General features: G+C 43.7%; 1 protein-coding gene across 9 annotated transcripts in view; it reads right to left on the bottom strand.

The window, feature by feature from the left end:
- The window catches only part of HUWE1 (HECT, UBA and WWE domain containing E3 ubiquitin protein ligase 1), a 1403674-nt gene that overhangs the window by 1371598 nt on the left and 6007 nt on the right, over positions 1 to 26069 (bottom strand). For 6 of the 9 annotated variants that reach the window (XM_069209335.1, XM_069209336.1, XM_069209342.1 and 3 more), the window contains one exon: positions 19599 to 19647. The exons of the other annotated variants lie outside the window; for them this stretch is intronic. In XM_069209335.1, the coding sequence (XP_069065436.1) occupies positions 19599 to 19647 (49 nt within the window). Of the gene's footprint in view, positions 1 to 19598; positions 19648 to 26069 lie in introns of those variants that run through there. 9 annotated transcript variants of the gene reach the window in all.

Below are 26069 nucleotides of genomic sequence, written 5' to 3' on the forward strand. Positions count from 1 at the left end.
GTTCGCGATATACAGCGGGACCTGGAGTTGTGGGGGAGACCTAAGCTGTCTTGGCTGGGTATGGTGGCTGCAGTCAAGATGACAGTCTTGCCGCGAATACTATACATGTTTCAGGTGCTCCCATTAAACGTACCTCCCCGGACGCTTGCCACTCTACAATCGGCGGTCCTGAGATTTATATGGGAGGGTCGACCGGTGCGTCTACCGCAGCAGGTTTTATATCGCCCCAAGGGCAGTGGGGGATAGGCGATTCCATGTCTTCTGAGATATCTCCAGGCAACACAGCTGCGCTTTCTTGTGGAGTGGAGTCGCCCACTCACGGAGAAACACTGGTGTTTTATGGACCAGGTGGTGGTGGGCTCTCATATATGGAAGGAGCCTTGGCTCTGGCATAGGGCTGGAGGTCTTTATTTTTCCCCGATTACCGGAACAACGTTACACGTATGGGACGCAGTGGCTTGCCGTTTAGGGCTGACCTCTTTTCCGTCCACGATGACCCCAAAGGCGCGAACCCTGACTTCGAGCCTGGACTCCGTTTGGAAGGCCTGAGACGTTGGTACGAAGGGGGCTGTAGGCGGGTAGGAAGTCTTTTCAATGAACAAGGGGTGTTGTCCTTTGACCAGATGAGAGGGGCATATGGCCTAGTGGAGGCGGATAGGCTGATGTATTATCAGGTTCGGCATTGGGCTCTCTTGTCGGCGAACAGAGCTCTAATAGATAGGCCTCTTACGCCTTTTGAGTAATGGCTGTTCCAAAAGAAGGATAAGAGAATCATCTCAGAACTTTATCGGCTTCTGCAAGGGGAAAACCGCCCACCTAAGTCAAAGGGTCTATGGAGATGGGAGAGGGAGCTGGAGAGAGAACTCTCGGATGAGGGATGAGACAGCATATTCTATGGAAAACAAAACACAGCATATAATGCAGCAGGGACAGAGACATCATATAAAGTCGCTTCGTACTGGTACTACACTCCAGCGCGGTTGCATGCATGGGACCATGATAAGTCGGACCTTTGCTGGAGGGGGTGTGGAGCTACAGGCATACTTGTGCCTTTGCTTTGGCACTGCCCCAAGCTACACCGTTATTGGGAAAGCATTATCGATGATATTGATGCAGCGTTCCAGGTTAAGAACCAGAGACTCCCATCGTACATTTTATTGGGGCTGCCCAATCCCCTTACTTTTCCTTTAAGATCTCTAAAAGGGAGGCAGATGGCCCTGGCACGTAACGCAGCGCTGCAGTTGATCCTAGCTCTCTGGGGTACAGGCAGGGTCCAGACGCGTATCTCATGGCTCCAGATGCTGTGGTTTATCCTAGCTATGGAGAAGCTTACACTAGCCTCACAGCAGCAGATAGATCTGGGCGAGTTGTGGAAGCTGTTCCTTTGGATTCTTTCCGCAGAATTTACTGAACTGACGAACGAGTTACTTACCTTCGGTAACGACTTTTCTGGTGGATACATTAGCTACCTGTGGATTCCTCACCTAATGAATTCTCCCATGGCGCCACCATTCGACGGAAATCTTCTTCCTAGTCTCTGCACGTCGACGAGGACGTCACTCTAGCCCACGCGACGCCGTCTGACGTCATACAGGCAATAAGAGGTCCTCGACGACGTGCCGACGTCCGTACCAATAGCTGTAAATCATATATATATATATATATATATATATATATATATATATATATATATATATATATATATATATATATATATATATATATATATATAAATATAACTTTTTTTTTTTTTTTAAATATATATACACATCAAGTATATACACAAAGATATATACATATATATAAATATATTATATACAACATCTATTGCACCCTCGAAGACCAAGAGGAGCGCACTCAAGGATTACTTGGTAAGACCAGAAAGGCAACGGGGAGGCGGGTGGGACCGCGAGGAATCCACAGGTAGCTAATGTATCCACCAGAAAAGTCGTTACCGAAGGTAAGTAACTCGTTCTTCTGATGGATACAACTACCTGTGGATTCCTCACCTAATGAATAGAGTCCCAAAGCAGTACCACGCCTGGCAGTGGGTGCCCAAATGGTCAAACCAAGAAATCCTGCAGCACTGACCGTGCAAAATGGCCGTCCCTTCTAACCTCAGAATCCAAACAGTAATGTTTTGCAAAAGTGTGAAGGGACGACCAAGTTGCGGCCTTGCAGATGTCGACCACAGGAACACCTCTGGCCAAAGCCGAAGTGGCCGACTTAGCTCTGGTGGAATGAGCTCTAATGCCCTCAGGAGGATCCTTCTTTGCCAAAGAGTAACAGATTTTAATGCAAAGAACAACCCACCTGGATAGTGTTCTCTTGTGGACTGCCTTTCCTCTCCTCTTGCCCACGTATCCAATAAACAGCTGATCCTCCAGCCTGAAATCCTTTGTTCTATCAATAAAGAAGCTCAACGCCCTCTTTGGGTCCAGACGGTGCAGTCTTTCTTCCTCTTTGGAAGGATGAGGCGGAGGATAGAACGTGGACAAAGTAATTGCCTGAGCCAAATGGAAAGGTGAAACAACCTTCGGGAGGAAAGCAGCCTTGGTCCTCAACACCACCTTATCCCCATAAAAAGTTGTATAAGGAGGTTTTACTAATAAGGCCTGCAACTCACTCACTCTCCTTGCTGATGTTATAGCTATCAGGAAGACTGTTTTTATAACCAAATACCTTAAGGGGCAAGAATGCATAGGCTCGAAAGGGGACCCCATAAGGAAAGTCAGGACCAAGGACAAATCCCATTGCGGCATAACAAATGGTTTTGGAGGATATTTATTTAGAAGACCTTTCAAGAATCTGATAACAATAGGGGATTTAAATAACGATGGTTGGTCTGGAAGACATATGAAGGCTGACAAGGCCGATAAATAACCCTTAATGGTAGCCACTGCACAACCTTTCTGCGCTAGAGACAGAGCAAAAGACAAAATGTCCGATAGATGAGCATGTAAGGGATCAATCTGCCTCTCTCCACACCACGCAACAAATTTAGACCATCTATTAGCGTAGATAGATTTAGTGGAGTGTCGCCTGGCCGCTAATATAACATCCACTACCTCAGGCGGGAGAGAGAAGGAACTCAGGTTGCCCCGTTCAATCTCCAGGCATGTAGGTGCAGACTCTGGAGGTTGGGGTGTAAAACCTGCCCCTGCGACTGCGAGAGGAGGTCTGCCCTGAGAGGGAGACGGAGCGGAGGGCACATTGAGAGTTGGAGAAGGTCGGAGTACCATACCCTCCTTGGCCAATCCGGAGCTATTAGGATGACTAGAGCCCGGTCCTGGCGAATCTTCCTCAATACTCGAGGAATCAAGGGTATGGGAGGAAACGCGTAAAGCAACTGGCCGCACCAGGTTATTTGAAACGCGTCCCCCAACGCTCCCTGCATCGGATACTGGAGACTGCAGAATAACGGACAATGCGCGTTCTCTCGAGTGGCAAACAGATCTACCCGAGGAAACCCCCACCTCTGGAAGATTAAACGGACTTGATCTGGATGGAGACGCCACTCGTGGTCTGCCGAGAATTGGCGACTGAGACTGTCCGCACGCACAAGACTCCGGCCAGATGGTTTGCTATCAAGCAAATCTGATGGTCCTTTGTCCAGGACCATAGTCGAAGAGCTTCTCTGCAGAGAAGGTACGACCCTACTCCTCCCTGCTTGTTTATGTACCACATCGTGGTAGTATTGTCCGTTAGAACCTGTACCGACTGACCACGAAGGGAAGGGAGGAAGGCCTTGAGAGCCAGACGTACAGCCCGTAACTCTAACAGATTGATGTGAAACATCTGTTCCTCTGGAGACCAAAGGCCTTTGATCTCCAGATCCCCCAGATGAGCTCCCCACCCTAGAGTGGAAGCATCCGTTAGGACTGTGGCCACTGGTGGCGACTGCTCGAACGGCTTTCCTTGTGAAAGATTGTTGCTTGCAATCCACCACTTCAAATCCACAGCAGCATCTCTGGAGATCTTGACAGTACTCTCTAGATCCCCTTTGTGTTGAGACCACTGCCTTCGGAGGCACCACTGAAGAGCCCTCATGTGCCAGCAAGCATGCGTGACCAACAGAATGCAGGAGGCAAACAGACCGAGCAGACGAAGGACCTTGAGGACTGGAACTACCGCTCCATTTCGAAACATTGGAACCAAATCCTGAATATCTTGAATCCGCTGAGGCGGAGGAAAGCCCGACCCAATGTTGTATCCAGTACTGCCCCTATGAACAGGAGGCGCTGAGAGGGCTCTAGGTGAGATTTGGGCTCGTTCACCGAAAAACCCAGGTCGAACAACAACTGGGTTGTTGACTGCAGATGATGCGACACAAGCTCCGGGGACTTGGCTTTGATCAACCAGTCGTCCAAGTAAGGGAATACTGCTATCCCCTTCCTTCTGAGTTCTGCCGCAACCACCGACATCACCTTCGTGAAGACTCGAGGTGCTGAAGTAAGACCAAACGGAAGGACCGCAAACTGATAGTGCTGCGATCCCACCACAAACCGGAGATACTTCCTGTGTGACTTGAGTATCGGGATATGAAAGTAAGCATCCTGCAAGTCGACAGACACCATCCAGTCTTCCTTGTTCAACGCCAAAAGCACCTGTGCTAGGGTCAGCATCTTGAACTTTTCCTGCTTGAGGAACCAATTCAAGATCCTCAGGTCCAGGATTGGTCTCAAACGACCATCCTTCTTGGGAATCAGGAAATACCTTGAGTAACAACCTCGACCCCTTTCCTGCTCTGGGACCAACTCCACCGCGCCCTTTGAAAGGAGGGCTTGTACCTCCTGTTCTAGCAACAGGAGGTGTTCTTCTGAACAATAAGAAGGGCGGGGTGGGATGAGGGGCGGGAACTCCCGAAAGGGAAGGGTGTAGCCTTTTCCCACAATACTGAGAACCCAAGTGTCCGTTGTAACAGTTTTCCATTTGGCGAGAAAATGCTGTAATCTTCCCCCTACAGGAGAGGAGTGAGTGGGGAATGGTGGAAGCCTAAGGCTGCTTCCCCTGCTGCACCCCGCCAGAGGATGAGGAAGAGGCAGAGTGCTGCTGAGAGGCTCCTCTGGTGCGGACCCTACCTCTTCCTCTAAAAGATCTATAGGGATGGGAAGAGGCAGGTTGCTGATATCTTCCCCGAAAGGAAGAGGAGGAAGAGCCACGCCCAAATCCACGAAACCTCCTGAAAAATCTGGAAGAGGCCGTGGAAGAAGGAGCTTGGAGCCCTAACGACTTAGCCGTGGCCCTGCTCTCCTTAAAACGTTCCAAGGCCGAATCAGCCTTGGCTCCAAACAGTTTGTCCCCATCAAACGGGAGATCCAACAATGTGGACTGTACATCTGCAGAAAAGCCCGAGTTACGGAGCCAGGCCTGCCTCCTTGCCTCCACAGTTGTGCCCATTGCTCTGGCCACCGAGTCGGTCGTATCCAGTCCAGTCTGGATAATCTGGGTCGCAGCAGCCTGGGCATTTGAAACAACGTCCAAAAGACCCTGGGGAAGCTCTGTAAATGATGAGGAAATGTCATCCATCAGAGCATGAATATACCTCCCCAGGATACAGGTTGCGTTGGTGGCCTTCAACGCCAGACTGCAGGACGAAAAAATCTTCTTGGACTGCGCCTCCAGTTTCTTTGAATCTCTGTCCCCAGGCACCGTCGGGAAAGAACCAGGCGCTGACTTGGATGAACAGGAGGCCTGCACCACCAAGCTCTCTGGCGTAGGGTGCCTAGACAGAAAACCAGGGTCAGTTGGAGCCGCCCGATACCTCCTGGCCACGGCCCTGTGAACTGCTGGGGAAGATGCCGGCCTCTTCCACACCTCTAACACCGGATCCAGCAGAGCGTCATTAAATGGCAAAAGAGGCTCTGCCGCAGCTGAGGCCGGATGTAGCACCTCTGTTAGAAGGTTTTGTTTTGCCTCCATCACCGGCAAAGGCAGGTCCAAAAAACTAGCTGCCTTCCGTACTACTGCGTGAAAGGAAGCAGCCTCCTCAGTATATTCTCCTGGGGACGAAAGATCCCACTCAGGGGAAGTGTCCAGCCCACTGGCCGACTCCAGACCACGCAGCCCATCACCCGAGTCCTCTAGCTCTCCTTCTTCCAGGGCTCGTTGGTACTCCTGCTCTTCTAATACACGGAGAGCACGTCTCCTCGAATGAAGCAGTTGCTCAATACGCGGAGTCGACAATGCCTCCGCCGACGAAAGAGCAGTCGAACCCACCGGAGTCACAGGCCGAAATCCCGACGTCGACGGGATGGAAATCCCCGGGGCCAATCCCTCTGAAGCCACCGGAGCGGCCACCGGCGCCGAGCCCACGTTCCCAAAAGGGAGAAAGGGCATAAAGGGTGCCGGCCGAAGAGGCGCAGGATCACCCAATGAAAAGGCCAAAGGCCCAGCCGGAGCACCCCCTGGAGCCATCTGTTGGAAGATGGCATACATCGCATTCAAGAATGCGGAACTATCGGCTCCAGGGGTGGGAAAAGCCAGATACTGGGGTGCCTGTCTCGGAGGCGACCCCGACCCCGGCCTCGACGTCTGCGACGCCGGAGATAACACCTGAGGCTCCAATACCTCAATCACCGACGCCTGTCCAGGTGAAGTCGGAGACGCCGGAGAGGGCAACGGCGTCGAAGGATGAGGCGTAACCATGGGACTGATCTCCCATGTCCTTCGGCGCCGATCCGAAGACCTGGAACGAGTCTCCTTGCTCGAATGACGCAGAGATTCTCTACGGCGCCGGGAGCTGAGCTTGGACGATGCAAGGGGTAGAGGAGTGGAGAGGCAAGAGGATGACATGGTTTCTCGGAGGGAAGCATAGTTGATGTGTTTTCATTTATATGTTTATGTGGTTCTCATCTGTGGGACTGGCACCTTGGAAGACTATTGGACACTGCCAGTGGGCACATGGCTCGGCAACAAGAGGACTGGCTGGGTGGTTCCTCTGGGTATGGTCTTGGGATTTAGGAGAGGGACCTCTGTATGAAGATACGAAATTGCTACTGTGCTGATACATTTCATGTCCCGCGATGAGCTGTGTTTTGTATGTTTATTTTTTTTTTTTAACCAATAAACAGATTTGATCCTAAATGGGTCTCGTATTAACAGGTAGGTCGAATAGATTCTTCAAATTACTCGACCTAAAGGTCTAGTAACACTTATGATTTTTCAAGGCCTGCCCCCACTGCCAGGAAAGGCCATGCACAAGGCTGCACGCAGGTTCGAGGACCAGCAGGCAGATATGCATCTAATGGATGCCTGGAAACATGGTCAACCCTATAGAGAGGGAATACTTCTTTTACTTCCTGATGCACCAATTTCACTCCACGCTGGACTACTGTCTATGCTCCGAGGGCCTCTGCCCAAAGGGTCTGGAACTAAATATCTTGCATCATATTGGACCTCAACTCTCTGGAGTTAGGGTTATCTTGGGGACATCACACAAAGGTTGCCATTTGGCGACTCAGTGCAGAAGTGCTACTGGATGCTCTCTACTGCAACCAAATACACACACATAACAATACTTGGCTGATAAAGAGGGAACAGCCACATGTACAGGAATTTCCCTTATCCCAATACAACTTCGGGAAACAATCTGGACTTGAAGTATACTGGATAAAGTCCTGCATTTTTCCTTTTAGAAAGCAGTCATTACACAAACAAGATCGTACCCCATGATGCTAGACTAACATGGGAACTTGATACGTTTAAATATCTTGGGGCCCAAGTGTATCACGATAATGACCTGGTGGAGTTCAACCTAGGCATAATCCTGGTGACTTCTAAACATTCCTTGCCATTCCAGTGTGTTACCTTTGTCGCCAGCAGGCCGCACAGCTACCAGCAAAATGCTCATCATACAACAGATGCAGTATATGTTTTCTGCTGTCCCGCTTCTACTGCTGCGCACTCTTTCTAGACTTGCACATTATGTTGTCCGATTGGGAGAGGGAAAGTAGCACTTTATAAAACAACTCTGACTACTGGAGGAAGGGTTGAGGGGCATCCGTATATGAATAGTACTATGCAGTGGTACAACTGAAGGGGGCGCTGCGCTAGCTTCACACCCCTGCAATCACAAAAACGTCTTGCGTTTGAGACACGATTGCCCAGAATTTTGTAGTTTGTGCAAGCCTGTTGGATAAAATTCCTGCACACCAGAGACAGCCCTATCCCATACTCTGCATTGCTCCTGCTGTGGGAGTCACCAGGCATAAAATATCGCTGGTACTTTTGATACGCCCCCATGTGCCGCAGCAGATAAAATGAAAGGACCAAAATACACAAGGCAAAATGTGCACATTCGTACAAGTGGACACCCATGGACTCAGACTAGGTCTTTTTCTGGCATACAAAAGCATTGGCTCATGTGCTGGCTGATACTTTGGGCGAGGTGGAGCCACAGACAAACGCAATACAACAGTGTCTACCAGCATGTGGGAGGGTGCCGGGCTTCAGCTGCCTTGCGCACTGCAATGCAAGCACAGCTATCAAAACCAGGCAACGATGTAAGAGCCAGGGGGACCCTATGCTTGCAGACTATAAATGAGGAGCACTGGACAGATGCCAAAAGGTACAACAATCTAGTCTTGCAGAAATGAAGGCTCAAGTTGCTGTAATTTACCTACTTGAGTCAATCTTACCTTTCGCCAAAGCACAAGCTTTGGCTAGCATGCTGACCCATGTGACAGACCTGATGGGCAACAAACAATATTATCCTTGGCATTTAATGTGTCAAAGGTCTGGAGCACCGCATGGTTTCACCACATGAGATATACATGTCAATACAGATATACTGGACAATAGGCTGTCCTGGTTGCTGCCAGTAAGGAATGAGGCCTATTACAAAGGGGTCCCTCTAGATCCCCCTGTGTACTGCGCCACGAGGGAACACGAAAGGGAGAGGATTCGTACGCTGATGACAGATTTGGGTGAGTAGACCCAAGGCCAAAGACATGCTTGGAGAACCACGTTGATTGTTTATCTTAGCGAGCATTGGATTGTAGGGTGAGCACGTTAAGGGGTGAGGCACAGATAGTGTTTCGAGACAATACAATATGCTAATGTGAAAAGGACCCAGAGTGAGAGATTTTGTTTCTTGTTTTTACTAGTATATAGTTATTACTTGCTCCCTTAACAAGATGTCCAGGTTACCGAGGGAAGACCAGGAGGCAGTGATTAACCCACTCCACGCTGTGTTATTTTTGGGAAAGGGAAGAAGGGGGTTTAAAACAAATAACACTTTGTTAAAGCTTATGGGTTTTGAATCAATTATCTACAGTGTACTCTTGTACAGCACAACGTAAAAGCAAATAAAGAGCAGTTATAAAAAGGCAGGAAAATACTGCAGAAAGAGGAAAGGTCCTATGACAGCTGAACATCTACACAACTTCTGAGACTGCTAATGAATTATAAGGCCAGCAAAGCAAACCAAAAGTGAATGGGTATTAGGACCCCCACCTCCCTCATGCTGAACATCTCCAAAGAATATTCAGCTTTTTCTGTCAAATGACACTCGCCATCTAGTGGTACATGAGAGGATAAACCAGTTCACCACTTTCAGGCATCCCTATGACTTACAACCCAGTCTCATCAAATGTGAGACATTTACCAAAACAATTGAGTTGATGCAATGGGCCTCATTCGAAGCATCCAGACCATACTTCAGCTTTTGGAGCTGCTTTTAAATATGGCCCTACACTACGTAATAGTTTGGCCCTATAATCCACAAGGCGTGTTGACGTAGGATATACAACAGAATTTTACTCCTACAAGAGCCTCTTTAGCAATGATGATAACCCACCAATCATTGATAGCTAACAGCTCTACAGACACCAAATGTATGCTATTCATGTCAAAATCGCATTCCACAGAAAACCATTAATACAATTCATAAACACATCTAAATAATGCAGATGAGTAAAAAAAACAAAACTGCACAAAATAACTCAATCACATATCAGATATCCGTGTTGGACAGAGCGGGTAAAATCTAAGAAAAGTTACTGCTTAAACGCATTCAGGATTAGATCGAAAAAGATGAGCACTTTTCTGGTTTGCAGGTAGGCTTTAGAAATGGAGTAGGCACAGATGACCATACAATGAAATCAGACCTTACTTGTATTAACTGTGTAAAAAAAAAAAAACAAGCACAAAAAAACAACCTTGTTCTTAACCTTCAAAGATAAAAGACTGTCATGGTCGCAAGTTAGAGAACTCGCTGGCCTATCCTTCAGAACAAAGAGATACCCGAGAACCTATTTCTTGTTCAGAAGTGACCCCAGAATAACACTGCCCCCCCCAATCCCAACAGATATAGTAGGAACAGAGGATGCACTACTGATTTCGCCATCAAATCAGGTTATCACTTATATTGTTCAATTTATATACATCAACAAGGTGGGCAGTTTCCTTGTGGAGCTGAAGCGAGACTCCATAAAAATGGGTGGAAAAAATTATACTCCAGTTTGTAAATTATGCTATTCTTTCGTCAAAAACGGAGCTGGAAATGCATCACCTACTCAGGGCCTTCAAAAACGTATCCTAAATCAAACAACTCAACTTTAACATCACTAAAACCAAGTTTATGATCATGAACCAAAGAAACAGCTTGAGAACAATGTTTTAAATAAACCCAACAACCCTGTATAGGCAAATATTTGGGTCAAAAGCACAGATAAACAATTTTTGGCAAAGCTAATAGGTATCATCTTTAGGAAATATTGTCTTTGCCAGAACCCTTTGGTCATGCTGTGTAGCATGGCTAAAGAAGAAAAAGGCCCATCCCGCCATTTTTTAGTAGTTTTTTTAATACTTTAATCTCAGATTCAACTCAGATGGGAAGAGTAACAAGAAAGGTGTGGGAGGAGCAAACAGGCAACATTGACAGCGGCATGAAGGGCAAGAGAGAAAAGCGCAATATTGGAGGTGCAAGTGGCAAGAAAACATGGGGGAGTGCATCATTGGGGGGAGGGGAGAGCATCACACAGAGGAAGAAGAATTAGGGGACACCCGAATAAACATGCAGTCTTGTGGATTGCTCTAACATTAATAAGGAGCACCGGAAAAAGCAGGCAATGGGTGAGCACAAGCAATGCACCCTTGCTCCAGGGGAGGGACAAACAGGAGGAAGGAATGTCCACACATGATAACAAATAAGCAACTAAAGGAGTGACCATGAAACAATCAATGGTAACCAATGGATGGGCCCTAAAGCAATAAGGCAATGTTGGGTCACTGTGCCAACTCACAATGTATTTTAGCAGGTAGCATCTTGCGTAGCCTCTGCCTGGAGTCTAAGGAGACTAGTTTTCCACAAACTTCCATATAACATTTCTATCATTTATGAATTGTGTTGATTCATCTACGAAAGACTATAGCCTAATGATACCCAGTGTTTTAGATGTATTTTTCTGTTATTGGGACTTATGACCTGTAAATTAGCCAGCCGTAGCTTTATTCCCCAAACATGATCTCTATTTATTGTTCTCAATCACTTATTTTTATCTAAACTGTATCTATTTATAACTAGTGATAACATTTTAAATGAACAGCATTTTAAGCGGAGGTAATTACCAAATTACGCAATGCCCATTATTCATCTACACTGTTTTTCTAGAGGCACGTAATATACTCCAAGTGGCTGGTTGTGGCAGTCCCCTAGGAAGCTAGGATAAAACTGCCTTTCTGGTAACTACATTCTCCGAGTCTGTATTCCCACGGCTGCAGTCTGGACTGGAAAATGGTTTAATGGGTGCTTAATTTCTAAGTACCTAGCACCACCTTACAGGTGGAGGTGCATCATACAGTCACATTCCCACCAGTTCTCAGAAGCCAGCTCATATTCATGGCTGGATGAAATTGAACTCTGGCTTATTGCAAATAAAGGGCAACGGTCAGGATGTGGCCTAGAGCTGAAGGAATGGTTGGCACTGGCTTGCTTGGGCACATGCTTTGAAGTTAAGAGACTCAGCCCAACCCGTGGTACAAAGCAGATGTACTTATTTGTTATGAGTTTTCTTAAATTAAGAAGATTAAACAAGTAATCGCTGCTTCCCTGCCTAATAGAATCTAGACATTCTTGAATGAAAGAATGGGAAACCAGTATGTATAGTTTACAGGAGAACCTGCAATAGGGTAATTGGGCCTTTAGTGGCGGCTGCAGAGGGGAGTGGCAGCCATCTGAGGACAACGGAAGGGGAAGCACTCAACTTGCATGATGTACTGTAGCTAGTTCAATTGGTGGATACTCGCTCTTGCACAGCGTTTGAAGAGTTGAAAGAGGGTAAGGCAGAGTAAAGTTTCTGTGAAGCAGTGGTACTTGGCAAGAAAAGAGCTGCTGTGGGAGACTTCTTGGGAAATGGTCACAGGATAGCTTTTGCACACTTCTTACAGATTCAGTCAAAAAAAATCCTTCTCCAGTCCTTAGATCTAGAGACAACTTAAAATACCACCCTTGTTTGATACACAGACTAATGCACATAACATTACCTGTGGACCATCTACAGTGACACTGCTAAGTCCAATTCACATGCATGCTGCACCAGCCACTCAATGAAGGTTCCAGGACACCCGAGGACATACTGGGCGGAAAATGCAGCAAACAATACATCATCCATTTACATAGGGAACACCTCAGAATCCAGAGAAATTAAGTTGTCAAAGTACCTTTCTGTGGCTCTGTATATCATCGTACTCCGATGCTATAAAACTATGACATGCATTTACAGCTTCCAAAAGAATACAAGCAAGCCTTAAGAACACAGTGTTCGCTGTACGAGGAGAAAAAAAAAAAAAAGAGAAAAAAAGAAGTTGTTGGAGAATGTAACAGGCAGACATTGGACAAAGCACGTTCTACTTCACCGGACCAAAAAAAAAAAAAAAAGTAAAGTCCTGGACAGGATAAGCCGGAGAAGTCCAATTCTATTCGCAATGACATACAGTCCTATAAATACTGAGAATTCAGGTTTTTACAACACTTAGGTCATCATGCCAAAATAACTATATTGTCACTCACTACCCTCCAAGTTTTGAGTAGTAATCTAGACAGCTGGATAGTGTCATCTGGCACAATAAGGACATTTTTCGGCAAACATTTTTACAAACAGGCACTTCAATTAACAGTGTTTAGAGCCATCCATTTTGATCACCTTAAAGTGGGTGTGCCCCGGGAGTGAAGAAATGAGCTCACGTTGGTTTATCTATGAAACTAATATATGGATCGGGTTAATTGTTGTGCAAGGGTTGAGACACTGGAGGCGAGTCACATTTTTCACCACCTCCATTCTGCTCCTAGAAGACAAGTGAGCATTCACTGCATTTCTGTATAGGGAACAGAAGCACAAGTCTATCAATCAGATGCAAGGAGCAAAGAGAAGCTCCTCCCCAGCAGAGCCAGGGAGCCTCCCACACACCTGTCAGTCAAAATGATGTCATCAGTTCGAACATGTAAGCCACGCTCATTCATGACAGCAAGGCAAGGCTTGCTGCACAGCATTCCACCAGGAGAGTACTCCTCCCTGAGCTGGCTGGATATCAATCACACCATAATTAAACTACCCAACCACTGAAAGCAAAAATAAAAGTTTACTAAAACAGAACAAAGACAAAATAGGTCTGTTAAGTGGCTATCTAGTTCTGCTTTTCTGAATTTGCTACGGTGCGGTGCTGGGTCAAAATCAGTACACATCGCATTGAAAACTATTACAGAGATAAACAGTTCAGTTACATCCATAGATCAAGAAATGGTGTCCACTGAAACAAGGCCACAATTTAAACTTCTAGGCCATCACACAAAAGATCATAAAATGGTTTCTTCTTGTAGTCTGACAACTAAGTTTTACCACTTCATAAAAGGCGCAGAAGTACCTGCCTAAAAGGCAGGCGGCATTAGCCATGCGAAATCAAGCTGCTGAAAGCAAAGGCTTAGCAACCAAACATGTTCAGCTCCTTGCAATCCCTGTCCAGGGGAGTCATAGGAAAGGTGCTGCTTTGAAAACAGTATGTACAACCAGAATTTGGTGGCAAGTGGGAGGATGACAAGTGGTGCCTGGTGATCTGCCCGTCAACTGCCGGCCCATGCAGTCAGTACAAAGTATAGGAGAGTCATTAAATGAAGTGAATATTGCAGAGGACAGTTGTATATTCACTGTCAATATATTAAATGTATTTCTGCAGAAAGCAAAGTCAAATCCAAGGTATTTGCTGCTTTTCAAACGACTGGTGTAAAAGATGGGTGAAGTATCTAGACCAGGTCTCGAAAAATCATATATTTTTTTTTTACTAGACCTGTAGGTTGAGCAACTTGAATAATCTGCTTGGCCTGACTAATCAACTTGACCCATAAGCGGGTCTCAAATTGTGCGATCCTATACAAATATTTTATTTTACAGAGTTGCCTTTTTCTTCATTCTCATACCAGTGCACCTTCAAGTGAGTTCAGCATTTCTGCTTACCGAAACACTATTTTGTTTGATTACATGGACCAAATGTTTGCTCCATGTATAATAAGAATTTAGTCCACATATAGAGAACACATGATCCAGGACTTGACTTATAGTTTACTAATAGTATTGTCACCAGGGCAGGGATGTTTCTCAGTTTATGTTTAACAGTCACTTTTAAATCAATATATTACTAAAGCATGATGTGGTAGCGCACTCATTTACAGACAGTAAACCTCCAAGAAACGTCCAAAAACCTTCCCACTAACTTGCAACTTTATTGATAAAACTATATAGTGTATTAATCTGTGCAAATTGATCTTCAGAAAACTTATTTATCATTTGCACATCAATCAGAAGTACAAGAAATGGACTTTCACAACTATTGAAATATATTTGGAAATGTTTGTACAGCTGACAATTAAATGTTGTTAGGAAAAATCTGACGCCCTACAGCCTTTCATTTCTCACTATTTACAGCAGGTCAGACAGTTTTCCTTACAAGATCCTGGAACTCTGCAGTCAGAAGGAAAATTAATATAAGACTGACTTTTGACCTCCGTCTCTGAAAATAAATGTGACAAGAACAAGATTTAAAAAGGTGTCTTTGTTGCTCCTTCACTTTCAGACTGAACAGAACACCTGTTCTTTGTTAACTCGCCAGAAGGGGCAAGTAGGTCTTAAAAAAAGCTCAACCTGATAAACTATGACTCACCATTGCGAGTAGATTGAGGCTTGACTGGCATTTTGTAAATCCAGCCTTAGTATAGTAAAGTGGTTGGAGGTTATTACCCCCTTTACAGCTATAGTCCTTATCCTTTATAAGCAAGACATCTTCATCGACAATCTCCAACCGGGCAAAACTTTGGGACCCTGGGACACACTCACAGTAGTGTTCATTGTTAAAATTACCCTCCGCAGTTGGCAATGACACCATTGGTGCTGATGGGTCATAGTGAACTTGGTAAAGTGCCCAAGTCTATTCATTATTTACTATAGGGAAATAGTGCATCAGGGGGAGATCCACCAGAGTGACCAATTCGGGCAGGAATCGTAATTCGCACTTTCCCAGATTAGCTCTGTAAAGATTATGCATAAACAGTTAGGTCTCAATTTCAGCATGGGTCTGTCAAACAACTAGAAAATTCCATGTCTATTCTTTTAAGCTTCAGGAGAGCAGGAGAGGGTCACATGACAAAATATAATAAATCAGTACTGAGAAATGAACTGTAGAGTCTAAATAGTCCAAGAAAATCAATCACTTCAAGGAAGACGTTGCTTTCCTATGGCACTTTATATTTTTTTGTGAGGAGATCTTTTTCTGGTGTCTCCTGGAGAAGAACTTACCCTTGCAAGCCAGAGTATCGATAGGAGTCTCACTGCGGGCATTAGCCATAAATAACTTAGCCTTCCTCTCTCTGAAGACCATAGGGTGTAGGCCAGGACGCAATCTCCCGACCCTAGACACCACAGTCATCTTAGGAGGTCACAAAGAACATCTTATTAGGGCACCAACCGCATGGCTTAAAGTCTGAGGCCCTTTGTGGCAACATCGTTGTCATTTTTCAAAAGTTGATTAACTGATCAGCAAGAAGAGAGCACACTTCGTATGAGGCACCTAAAAATAGGAACTGTTGCCAGTGAGAGAAGTGACACCTAATATACTCTGATGGCTTCACATCTCAAAGCAGAGTGGCAGAAGTCAAGTGGTGCCAAATGGAGTAGCTGTTGGGGAAAACGTTTTCTGGACCAGTCTGAAACCTGGAAAGAGTATTTATGAAGTGAAGAATCTACAGGAAGATGTATCTTTCTAAACTGTTCTTTTCAATAGGTCCTTCCAGTCAGAAAGAACATACAAGCTACTTATAAATGATTAGCCTTTCAAGCCTGGCTGCGGCACATCAAATGTGTTTCATCTCAGTCTGCAATTGCAAACCGCCAGCTTAAAGTGCTAACAGGCTTTAAGACCGCACCAGCCAAACACAAGAATGTCTACAAACCTCCAGCCACAGCTGCTGAAGAAACCAAGGACCTCAACTCAGAACTTTCCCGCCAAACCCGTAAAAATGACAGCACAAACTAGATTAACCAAAGAGTAATAATAGAGGCAAGAAGAATCAGTGGGCAATGGGGAAGCTAAGGTGGTATGTTGGAGAATCAGCAAGACACCCACTAAAGCTAAGGAACATGACATTTCAGTAGGATAATGTTCAACATGACATTTGGAAACGGCAGTGCAATCAGAGCCACAGCGAACAACCATACTGCTCTCCTAATCTTCATTTCCCATTTCACCCCCAAAAATCTAATTTTGTCCTGCAACATGAAAATGAATATGCCAGACTTCTGCTAGAAGCTAGATCTGTGGATCATAGTCTCCTTATATCAAACTGCATAAAGGAGAGAGGTATCTCAGTCATTAGAACACTAAGCTGAATTGTTAGCCAGATATAATATATATATTTTTTTTTAAACAAATTACAAGGGTTCTCGGAATGCAAGTGTTAACTCGCACAGCATATGGATGATACGAGTGGAATAGTGGCAACTCACGGACCAATGCTTGGACAATCTTTCTCAGGGTAAAGTGTCCTCCGAAATCCCAGAGATTGAAGAGGATAATCTGAGATATGTTATATGCCAACACAAGAACAGGCAGCACAAAGGAGTCAACACAGTCATGCGAGTGATCGTGTATTGGGATAGACACGAACAGATAGTTCACACGTATGCCCAAGTACTGGTTTCATATTTGAGGAGGGAACAGGAGATCCTCATTGTCAAGGACATTCCAAATCAAAAAGCCAGACACTTCAGGAGATGCCTTGCACTACTCTGTGTGAAGCAGACTTCTTAAAAGGCTTCATTATCACCCAGATCAGAGTTCACTTCTTCGGCTACCATCATTTAGTGGCAATTACCGACATATCACGGTTTCAAAATAGCTTCATAGGAGGAGCACGGTCAGTGCCTCTACCAAGAACTCATTTCTATATCGGCACCCTGTGGAATTAGGTAGTTTTGAAATTACGACGCATTGCTAGAAAAGAGATCACAATGCTATTAAAAAAGTTCACTTAAGGGTTTAAGTTTAACCTCCGTAAATTGGAAATCATGGGGATAAAAACAGGACAAACCAAATGAAATGTAGAGAAATGTCTACCTTGTAAGACACCAGAGGATATAGATAACACCTACCCCTGTGGGGGTGTATGCAAGGACACTGGAAAGATGTGACTCTGAAGCTGCCGCTTCATTCCCCCCATAATCTTGAATTTGCCACATAATCCATCACCTGCTGCATAACCTGCAGATTTTGCCTTGAAAAAGAATCTGTTCCTGGCTCAAATGTTACCAAAACTGTGGAAACGTGTTTGCATGCAGTGGAAGGCCATTTAGAAAGGGCCACTGGTCATCTAGTATTTGATTGTTAATCTGCTATGACAATATTACCATTGTACAAATTATACAATAATTAACACTAGAATATGAGGCAAACTTCCTTAGCCTTCTAAGAGAAATGAACAAGCATTTGTAAATTCAACAGATCTTGCATTTGCTCAAGTTAGAGCTACTGTCATTGTAAATTAATAACTGGACTTTTCTTGCCACATAAATTGGCCAACCCTGCCTCATAATTTCATTTTTTCATGTCATATAATTCCAGTGACCCTGCATATAACTAAAGCACTTCCATTTACCTTCTTCCTCCATCTGCACCAAAAAGAATGAAAATGTTGCCTAGGCATCCTAATTGAAATCTAACATGCTAATTCCAACAGGACCACTTTCACCACCCCGCCATCAGAGTTGCTGGCTTGCTAATACAATTCTCCCCAAAAAGACACAAGACAGCCACGAAGGAGAAATAAACTAGAAGGATCACCCAAACATATCAAGAGTTCAACAGTCACAATGTAATAGAAGATGTTAAGCTGGCCTGAATTATAGTCATAATTTTATTAAGGAGAGATTATTAAAACATATACAGTTAACTTTTAAACCTTTATCAGAAATAAACCTTTGGCATTAGATTAATGGTCAAAGCAGCCCCTAGTGGGCACCGTAACAAAGACATCATTATATAAGAAACATGGTCATATAACCATAGTGTTAGCCCTTAAAGGATATAACCCCATGAAAAACAAACCAGGAGAATATGATGCAGTGTAACCATATGCTTAGCACCCAGAGGCATGTTTAGGCTAGCAGGCCTACTGCAATGATATTACAAACAAGGCCCATAAAATAGAACTATTCTCAGCTGTAAAACAAAAAAGTTCTACCATGAGAGAGCTTAAAAAAAGATTATGAATGGTGATAGGAGTTACTATTTTGGAGTCCCCACTAACTGTGTGGGGACCACGAGATGATGTAGACAGAAAGGGCACATTGAGGTCAATGCTTTGAAGGAGGTCCTATTGTCCTAGGATCATCAAAAGCTGAGTTATGAGCAAAAATGTTTTGTAAAAGTAATGCCCTGCAAAGCATTATGGGACAAGTTTCGGTGCCACAAAAATTTTAATATGTTGATATGACTAATGCTTAGAACAGCCCCAAGAGGACCACACAGTGAAAATAGTATTTGTAAATAACATAATGTAACTATATTTAGCCCATAGAGGACATAACCACATAAAATGAAAATGGCATTAAATAATGCAGCATAACCATTATATTTAGCCCCTACAGGGCATTACACATTTTCAGGGGGTAGCAGGCCTATAGCAATGATACTACAAACAAGGCCCTTAAAACACAGGCTATTCCCAACTGTAAAACAAAAGTTCCAGCCATGAGAATACTAAGAAAAAGAATTTAATGGTGGGAAGGATTATTATTTTGGGGTCCCCACTAACTTAGCGTGGGAGCCCAAAGATGATCTAGACAAAGAGTGCATTGTGCTGAATGTTTTGTTAGTGGTCCCTTTGTATAGGACCACCACAGGCTGAGTTATAGGCAAAAATGCTGTGAAAGATTGCTTGGAAAGCATTATGGTGCGAGTTTCCTGATTGCAGCGACTATTGTTTTGAGAATTTCTGCATTATGTGAAGCATTTACCAATTGCAAGTGTTTTAAGGGAACCAATTGCAAGTGTTTTAAGGGAAAGGTAACAAGAAATTACGGATTAGGTAACTTTGAACAAAATGACCAACTGACCAGCGCTTCAATGCGGCCGATTGAGTCCACGATGTTGTGCCTGTTTGTGCTGTGAGTGCCATGGCCACCAACGCAGCACGAAAGGGAGAGGGAGAGGGGGAAAAAAAAAAAAACATTAAAATAAAAACAGTTCAACCACGATGAAGTAGCGGGACAAACGTAAAGCAATTACCAATGACATCAAGTGATTTTTTTAAAGGTAAGCCCACAATGGCGGAGACATCACTGCATTAAAAATAAATACACTTCCCCGGGATATTTTATCATTTCCATGCATTCCCAATGAGGATCCCATTAAAAAAATTGAGCAACAGTTAAAAAGCAAATAAAAAGTTTGTACTGAACAAACAGGCTTTCAGGGGCCCTTTTGCGGGGAGCACTATATGTAGGAATGGTGAGTATGCCAGACATAATTGATATTACACTTCATAATGGAGGGCACTTTTCCATTGGCCACCGAGACAAACAAAGCACCAGCCATACAGGGAGATAGCCCTCTTGGGAAAAGCATTATGGGACGCAAAACGAAAGGATAGGCAGGAGCAACCTAACGTGCCATAGGTTTCATATCAATAGATAATATAACCAGAACTAAGAAAAAAAAAAATCTTCCCTATTCACAATGTTACACAACTCAGATTTAATCCTGGCCAACCAGGGTGTCCACTTTGCAGAATGACAGAGTGGGGTGGGGGATGGAGGTGTTCTCTGCATGGTAACAATACACACATTGTCAAATTAAGAAAGAATTTTAAAAAGAAATCAGCGAGGAAGACATTTAGTTACCATGGGATCCAGTACTGGACCCATCACTCAATGAACAGAGAAACTGGGAACAAAAATTACCAAATTCCCTAGTAATGAACCCAGCAGGTGGAGGATAACTAATGTATACTAGGCTTTAAAAAACTGCTGAAGTTGTACCAAAATGGGTAGGGGGGGAAACAGAGAGAGAGAAACAAAATGGTTCCTTATCACTGCGATTCTTAAACCTCAGCCTGCAATGCCTACTCAGGGACCACATGGCTGTTTTCCAAAATTAAATATTAGCTGATTGGGAGTAAACCACATGTACTAAGTATGGAAACAAAAAAGTTAAATTAAAAATCTCTAAATGCGAAAGAATTTGTAACAGGAGGCTCAAATTTCACTTGGCTCCCTTATCCTGATTCAGGAGAAGTACAGTAAAGGGAATCCAGTAAGGAGGATTGACGACTTCCAGTGAAGCACTGGTATGAGCTGATAAAAACAGCATCTTTATCCTATTGTTTCCTCTTTTTAGAAAAGCTCCAATCTTCCTACCAAAATTCAAATGTAGATTTCTGCATTTTTTTTTTGTTTGTGAATTAAATAAAATTTCATATATAGTGTATTGGTCTGATGCACACATTGCTGTATTTTTGTACATTGCTATGATGTTTAAAGCAGAGAAATTGCTTAGGTGGGGCGTGTCACTGGCTTCAGGTAACTCTTTTTCAAAGTCCACAAACAAACAGTTAACAACTGCTATCTTATCACTTTTATGCTATTATTCACTTAACAAGAAACTGGAGCGGTTGACCCCTCCAAACGGAAATCAATGTGCCAAGAGGATTCCCATGAATCATTTGACATTACATGGAAACCTCTAAAAACATAAAGAAAAAAGGAATCCTCAGGTTTTGCATGCCCCAAAACCTTGAGAGCCCTCAGGACGAACATGTATCTAGACAGTAAGAATCTACTACTGCCAAAATGGAATAACCCAAACAGATTCCCCATGGCAGGAGGAAAATGTTACTCCCCTGTAGTAACAATCTTTTATCTGGTGGATATCTGCAGAGCAACCCAGGCATCAGACTCAGAATTTTATTTTTTTTAAGCCACATTCCAACTGTAAGGGGCATTGGCTTCAAACGACACTCGATGTGGTGCCCTCAAAGCCATATAGTGCCCACTCCGACAACATCAGCTTCCAAACATTTTGAGGTGAGAGGCTGGACTGTCTGGGTAGACCAGTACCAAACAAACTGATAGCTTTTTAACTTTACTTATAATGCATCCATCAAATGGGGAAGAGGGTGGGTCAGTGAGGAAATTGCAGGTAGATAATTCATGTGTTGGCCTAATTTCCTGTGCAACATTAACTTAATTTGTGCAATAATATTTAAAACAATCAAAATAACCAAGAAAACCGAAGAGCTGCAGACGAATCCAGAGTGATACCCAAGGAAAAAGAAGAGACCGCCAGATCTGTCAGTTTGCACTGCACAGAAGGCCACTGCAGAGGGAAAGGCACAACAATATTTGTAGGTCCGAATTGTCTGATCCATTGAGCCACGACGCCCCTCAATTAGACTGCAACACAGATTTAGTCTCCTATCATGTACAGAATGAAGGGATTATTTAACCAACTTGGAGGCACCAACATGTGGGCTATATCTTCTGAGCCAGTCATCTCAACACCAACTTCACTGCGCAAGCTGACTTGCTGGGCACTTCAGCAGAGAAAGGTTCAGGCATGTTTACCCACAACTCTGCCCTTGCCAGTACTAATTAAAACAAGCCTAGATGCTTCAAACATGCACTGAGCCAATCCTTTTATACACTCTGTCTCTCACTAATTCATCGTCCCACCCAATGACTCCATTTGTATTTCACACACACTAACACACAAGTCACCTCTGAATGAAGAGGCACTTCAATTTATCAGACATAGTAGCATTTCTGCTATTTGCTGATTGAGTGAGAGCAGCTTGTGTGGGACTACTAGTCTGTGGCGGTGTTGGGAGTGCCATCTTGTGCGAGACCATTAGTAAGAGTTATGCCAGTGTCACTAACTAGGTGTAAAGATGTTGTGCAACTGATGCGATGAGCGGTCTGTGAATGCTTAATATCTAGGCTGTGAGAGTGGAGTGACATCAGTATTTAGGGTGTTTTTCAACCATAAGGCTTTAATAATACCTGTGTTTTGTTGAGACCACGAATGGCAAAACACACAGACCACCAGAAGACACCTTGTGCCACAGCATCATTCTTGCATTTGGATGTATCAGACATTTTTTGCAGTAGGGAATCCATTGAGCATTGCTGTTAATATGAGAATTTGTTCGGGGGAGCGGAGAGGGCAATAAGAGGGTTACTGAGCTACAATTGAAAGTCTTAGCTCTGGTGTCCTGGGCCCGCATTACTTTTTGACCCAAACTGAGCAACGAAGTATACCCCTTTAGGAATAATCCTCCAGTGTAGAGGGGCGGAGCAGTCCAAAGATTCTTGAGGGCAGTGAGGTGGGTTAGAAACTCAGAACTTCACAATGTACACAATAACACAAAATAAATGGACTGTGAGCAAGAGCTTTTATTGGTAAAAAGACAAAAATCCTTTCACTCATACACAAGTTCACGCAAAAAATAAAATGACATGTACAGGGAATCAATAAGCTATCCTTAGCCCCTCCTATACTATAGACCTTTGTCAGTCTCTGCAGTAAAGGTGTTGAGCCCTATCTACAGGGTACGCCAGATAGTTTAGTATAAACTGTAAATAAACGTTTTAAGGTTACACTGCACTGACGACAGTGGTTCCAGTAAATAATAACATGAGGCTAAGTACAATGCTCCCAGAATTCTCTCTGTTAGACGCAAATGTTTGCAGAAGCTTGTAAGCAAGAGTGATGATTCTTTGCTTTCAAAATAAAATAATCAGAAAACAATGCAAGTAGAAAAAACGTTTCGCTACTATGAAATTTTAGGTGGTATTTCTCTGAAGCGTCATTTAGTAAAATGTGTTGATGCATGCTAGTATTTCCAAAAAATATTCCTAATGGGAAATCAGTGTAACGAATTTCAACAAGATTATGGGAAGCATGAGATTAACAAGCACTGGCAAAGCCAACCGATCAGACATTTGTTGCAAGTCTTTTGGGTGGGGGGGGGACCTTCATGTTTTTTTTTTGCAAGAGGGCCCCTCCAGTTTTGATATGCCACTGATTGCCACAGTAGTTCTTGGCACTTAACACTACTTTGTATGCCACTGTGCACCTTGTGGAAGAGCAGAATGTGATCACTCCCAGTAAAGCCAGCCAATAGAGAAATAGAATTTTAATGAAAACAAAATGTCTTTGTCAATAACAGACCTAATTCTTAAAGAAAGTCACAAAAGTGCACCCATGGTATGTCTTTGAATTCATGAATTCACAAGAACCTATAAAAGGAAAATCGTACTCCTAGAAAATATTTGTGAAGTGTATTTTAGCACGAGCAAATATGCATGTCTAGATTTGCTCTGCAGACATCTTTTTGAGCGTTTACAAGTTCACGTTACTCCAACCACTTTTTTCCCCAATCCTAGGAGAACTACTTCTGCCATTGTTGGGAGTAAATTTCCAACCTCTCTCAGTATGGGAAAAGATTAGAGAAGAGCTAGTGGACATCCTTAAAACATACATGTTAGTACGTTTGCAGACTCAAAGCCATTCCAGCCCTGGAACAATTGCTTACTGTTTCCTCTAGCCCCGGTACGTAGATCTACAGAAAGGTAGCAAAATAAAGAAATTGCTATAGTGGGGATTGAGATTACAAGTATTAAAGCCCTACTATAGTAGTAGCCCTGGCATAATCAGAGGGGCTAATATCGGAGCTCTTACATAATGAGAATGCTGCCATAATTGGTCGCCACACTACATGGCATCAAAGGGACAAGTAGATTTTTACAGGACACATAAATTTAAGAAACATGTCCCATGGACAAGTGGATATTTTATTAAATTCCACACCCCTGTACTTCATAGGTGAGCGAGGAGCTAATGTGCAATCAAATGCCTGCAGAGAAAAATGGGTCAAAGGGAAAATCCCTCTGTACAGCTATCATTCTGGCAGGCAGCTAAACCGGTCTCTAATCAGCCAAAAAAAGAACTACTGACCCAGACCCAACGAGTATCACAGACAACATATGCTAGCATAATAAAAACAATTAAAAAATAAAAAATAAAAAAAAAATAAAAAACTCTTCAAGCCTCCTCTATTCCTAGCGGGGGCTCAATTCGGCGAGAAAGCAAGGAAACCTAAAGATAATATTTAAATTGCAACTCAAACGCATCACACCACCATCTAGAAACTATAAGACCAGTAATTATGCCCAGGTACCTCCAGGAGAAAATGAGAAAAACCTCAGAGAATCAAAAAGTGCTCCAGCGCTGTACTGAGCACACTTCTCAGGATGAGGGTAAGGAGCTGGGAGTCACTCAGCTCCAACAGCTACCATGAAAGAGTCTGGCACCAGAAGCCACAAATATGCTCAAGAGCCTAACAAAGGGACTTCCATGCAACAAATGATTTACTTTACATCTAGAATGAGTGCCTGAGAATGAGAAAGCATGCCAGATTGCCAGCTTCTAGCTATTTACAGTACATGCCTCTAAGTGAGGTTGAAATACACAGTCCAGGTTCAATTTGTTAACACTGGGCCCAAGTTTAATAATTAGCTTTGCATAATGTTGTAGGTCTGGACAACACAACGTCATCCAGAGGAGAGAAGGAAACATACTGCATCTACAAAAGCTTCTTATTCTTCAAGAAGGCTGAGCACTACGAGCCACACAACCACAAGGAGCATCACAAAAATGCCAAGTCCCCAAACAGTGAAGCTACCCAGGGGTTCATCTGTTTACAGAAGTCTGACAGCACTGTGAAGCATACAAAGCCTTACCAGAGGTATGACAACCTTCTTCAGTAGCATCCTTACATACACTAGAGAACCTTTTCAGGTAAGCTGGGGAGACTTTCCTAGATAATCGTTTAGGGGACTCATGCAGGATCATTTTTGCGTCAATACAATAACTATGAGGACTGTTTGTATTTCCAATAGGTGTAGTACCTGTGATGCTTATTCTGTGTACTTTTAGAATAGCTAGATATGGTTACTTTTCACATGTAGACTGCACAATGCCGCAGTGAGTTCAATATTCTGGTGGCTGATAAAAACATTAGAAGCTCAAACCCAGCAAAGCCAATGCAGACTCGAACATAGGTAAACTGAGTAAAATAAACTGAATAGTAACATATTATTTACATTGCTTAGAAGTGGCAGGCGAGCAGATTGTAACCCTATGTATTACAGCAAATTACATGTTAAACAGGGCTTATTTTGTGGGAATTACTTTACATTATGTTTTTTATTTTTTTTAAACTTACTGGGGTTTTCTGAATGGTATTTGAGGTATATTTTTGTGACAGTTGCATGATGAGTTAACCTACCCTGGTGATTGTGTATTTTTGGTTACAGGTAATCACCTTAAGGATTATACAAGGCATTTGTTAAACAACTGGACCAATGAAAGAACCTTCTGAGTTTTTAAATGGGGCTAGCACCGATGTAGGCTGCAGATGACCCTCTTACTATTTTAAAGAAAGAACTAATTTCACATTTTATGGCAGAAGCAGGTTATTCTAAGAATGTTCAGGGAGGACTTGTTCCTCTGTGACTTCTTCATTT

This window comes from Pleurodeles waltl, chromosome 10 (genome assembly GCF_031143425.1).
Source record: "Pleurodeles waltl isolate 20211129_DDA chromosome 10, aPleWal1.hap1.20221129, whole genome shotgun sequence".
In the NCBI taxonomy this organism is placed as follows: Eukaryota; Metazoa; Chordata; class Amphibia; order Caudata; family Salamandridae; genus Pleurodeles; species Pleurodeles waltl.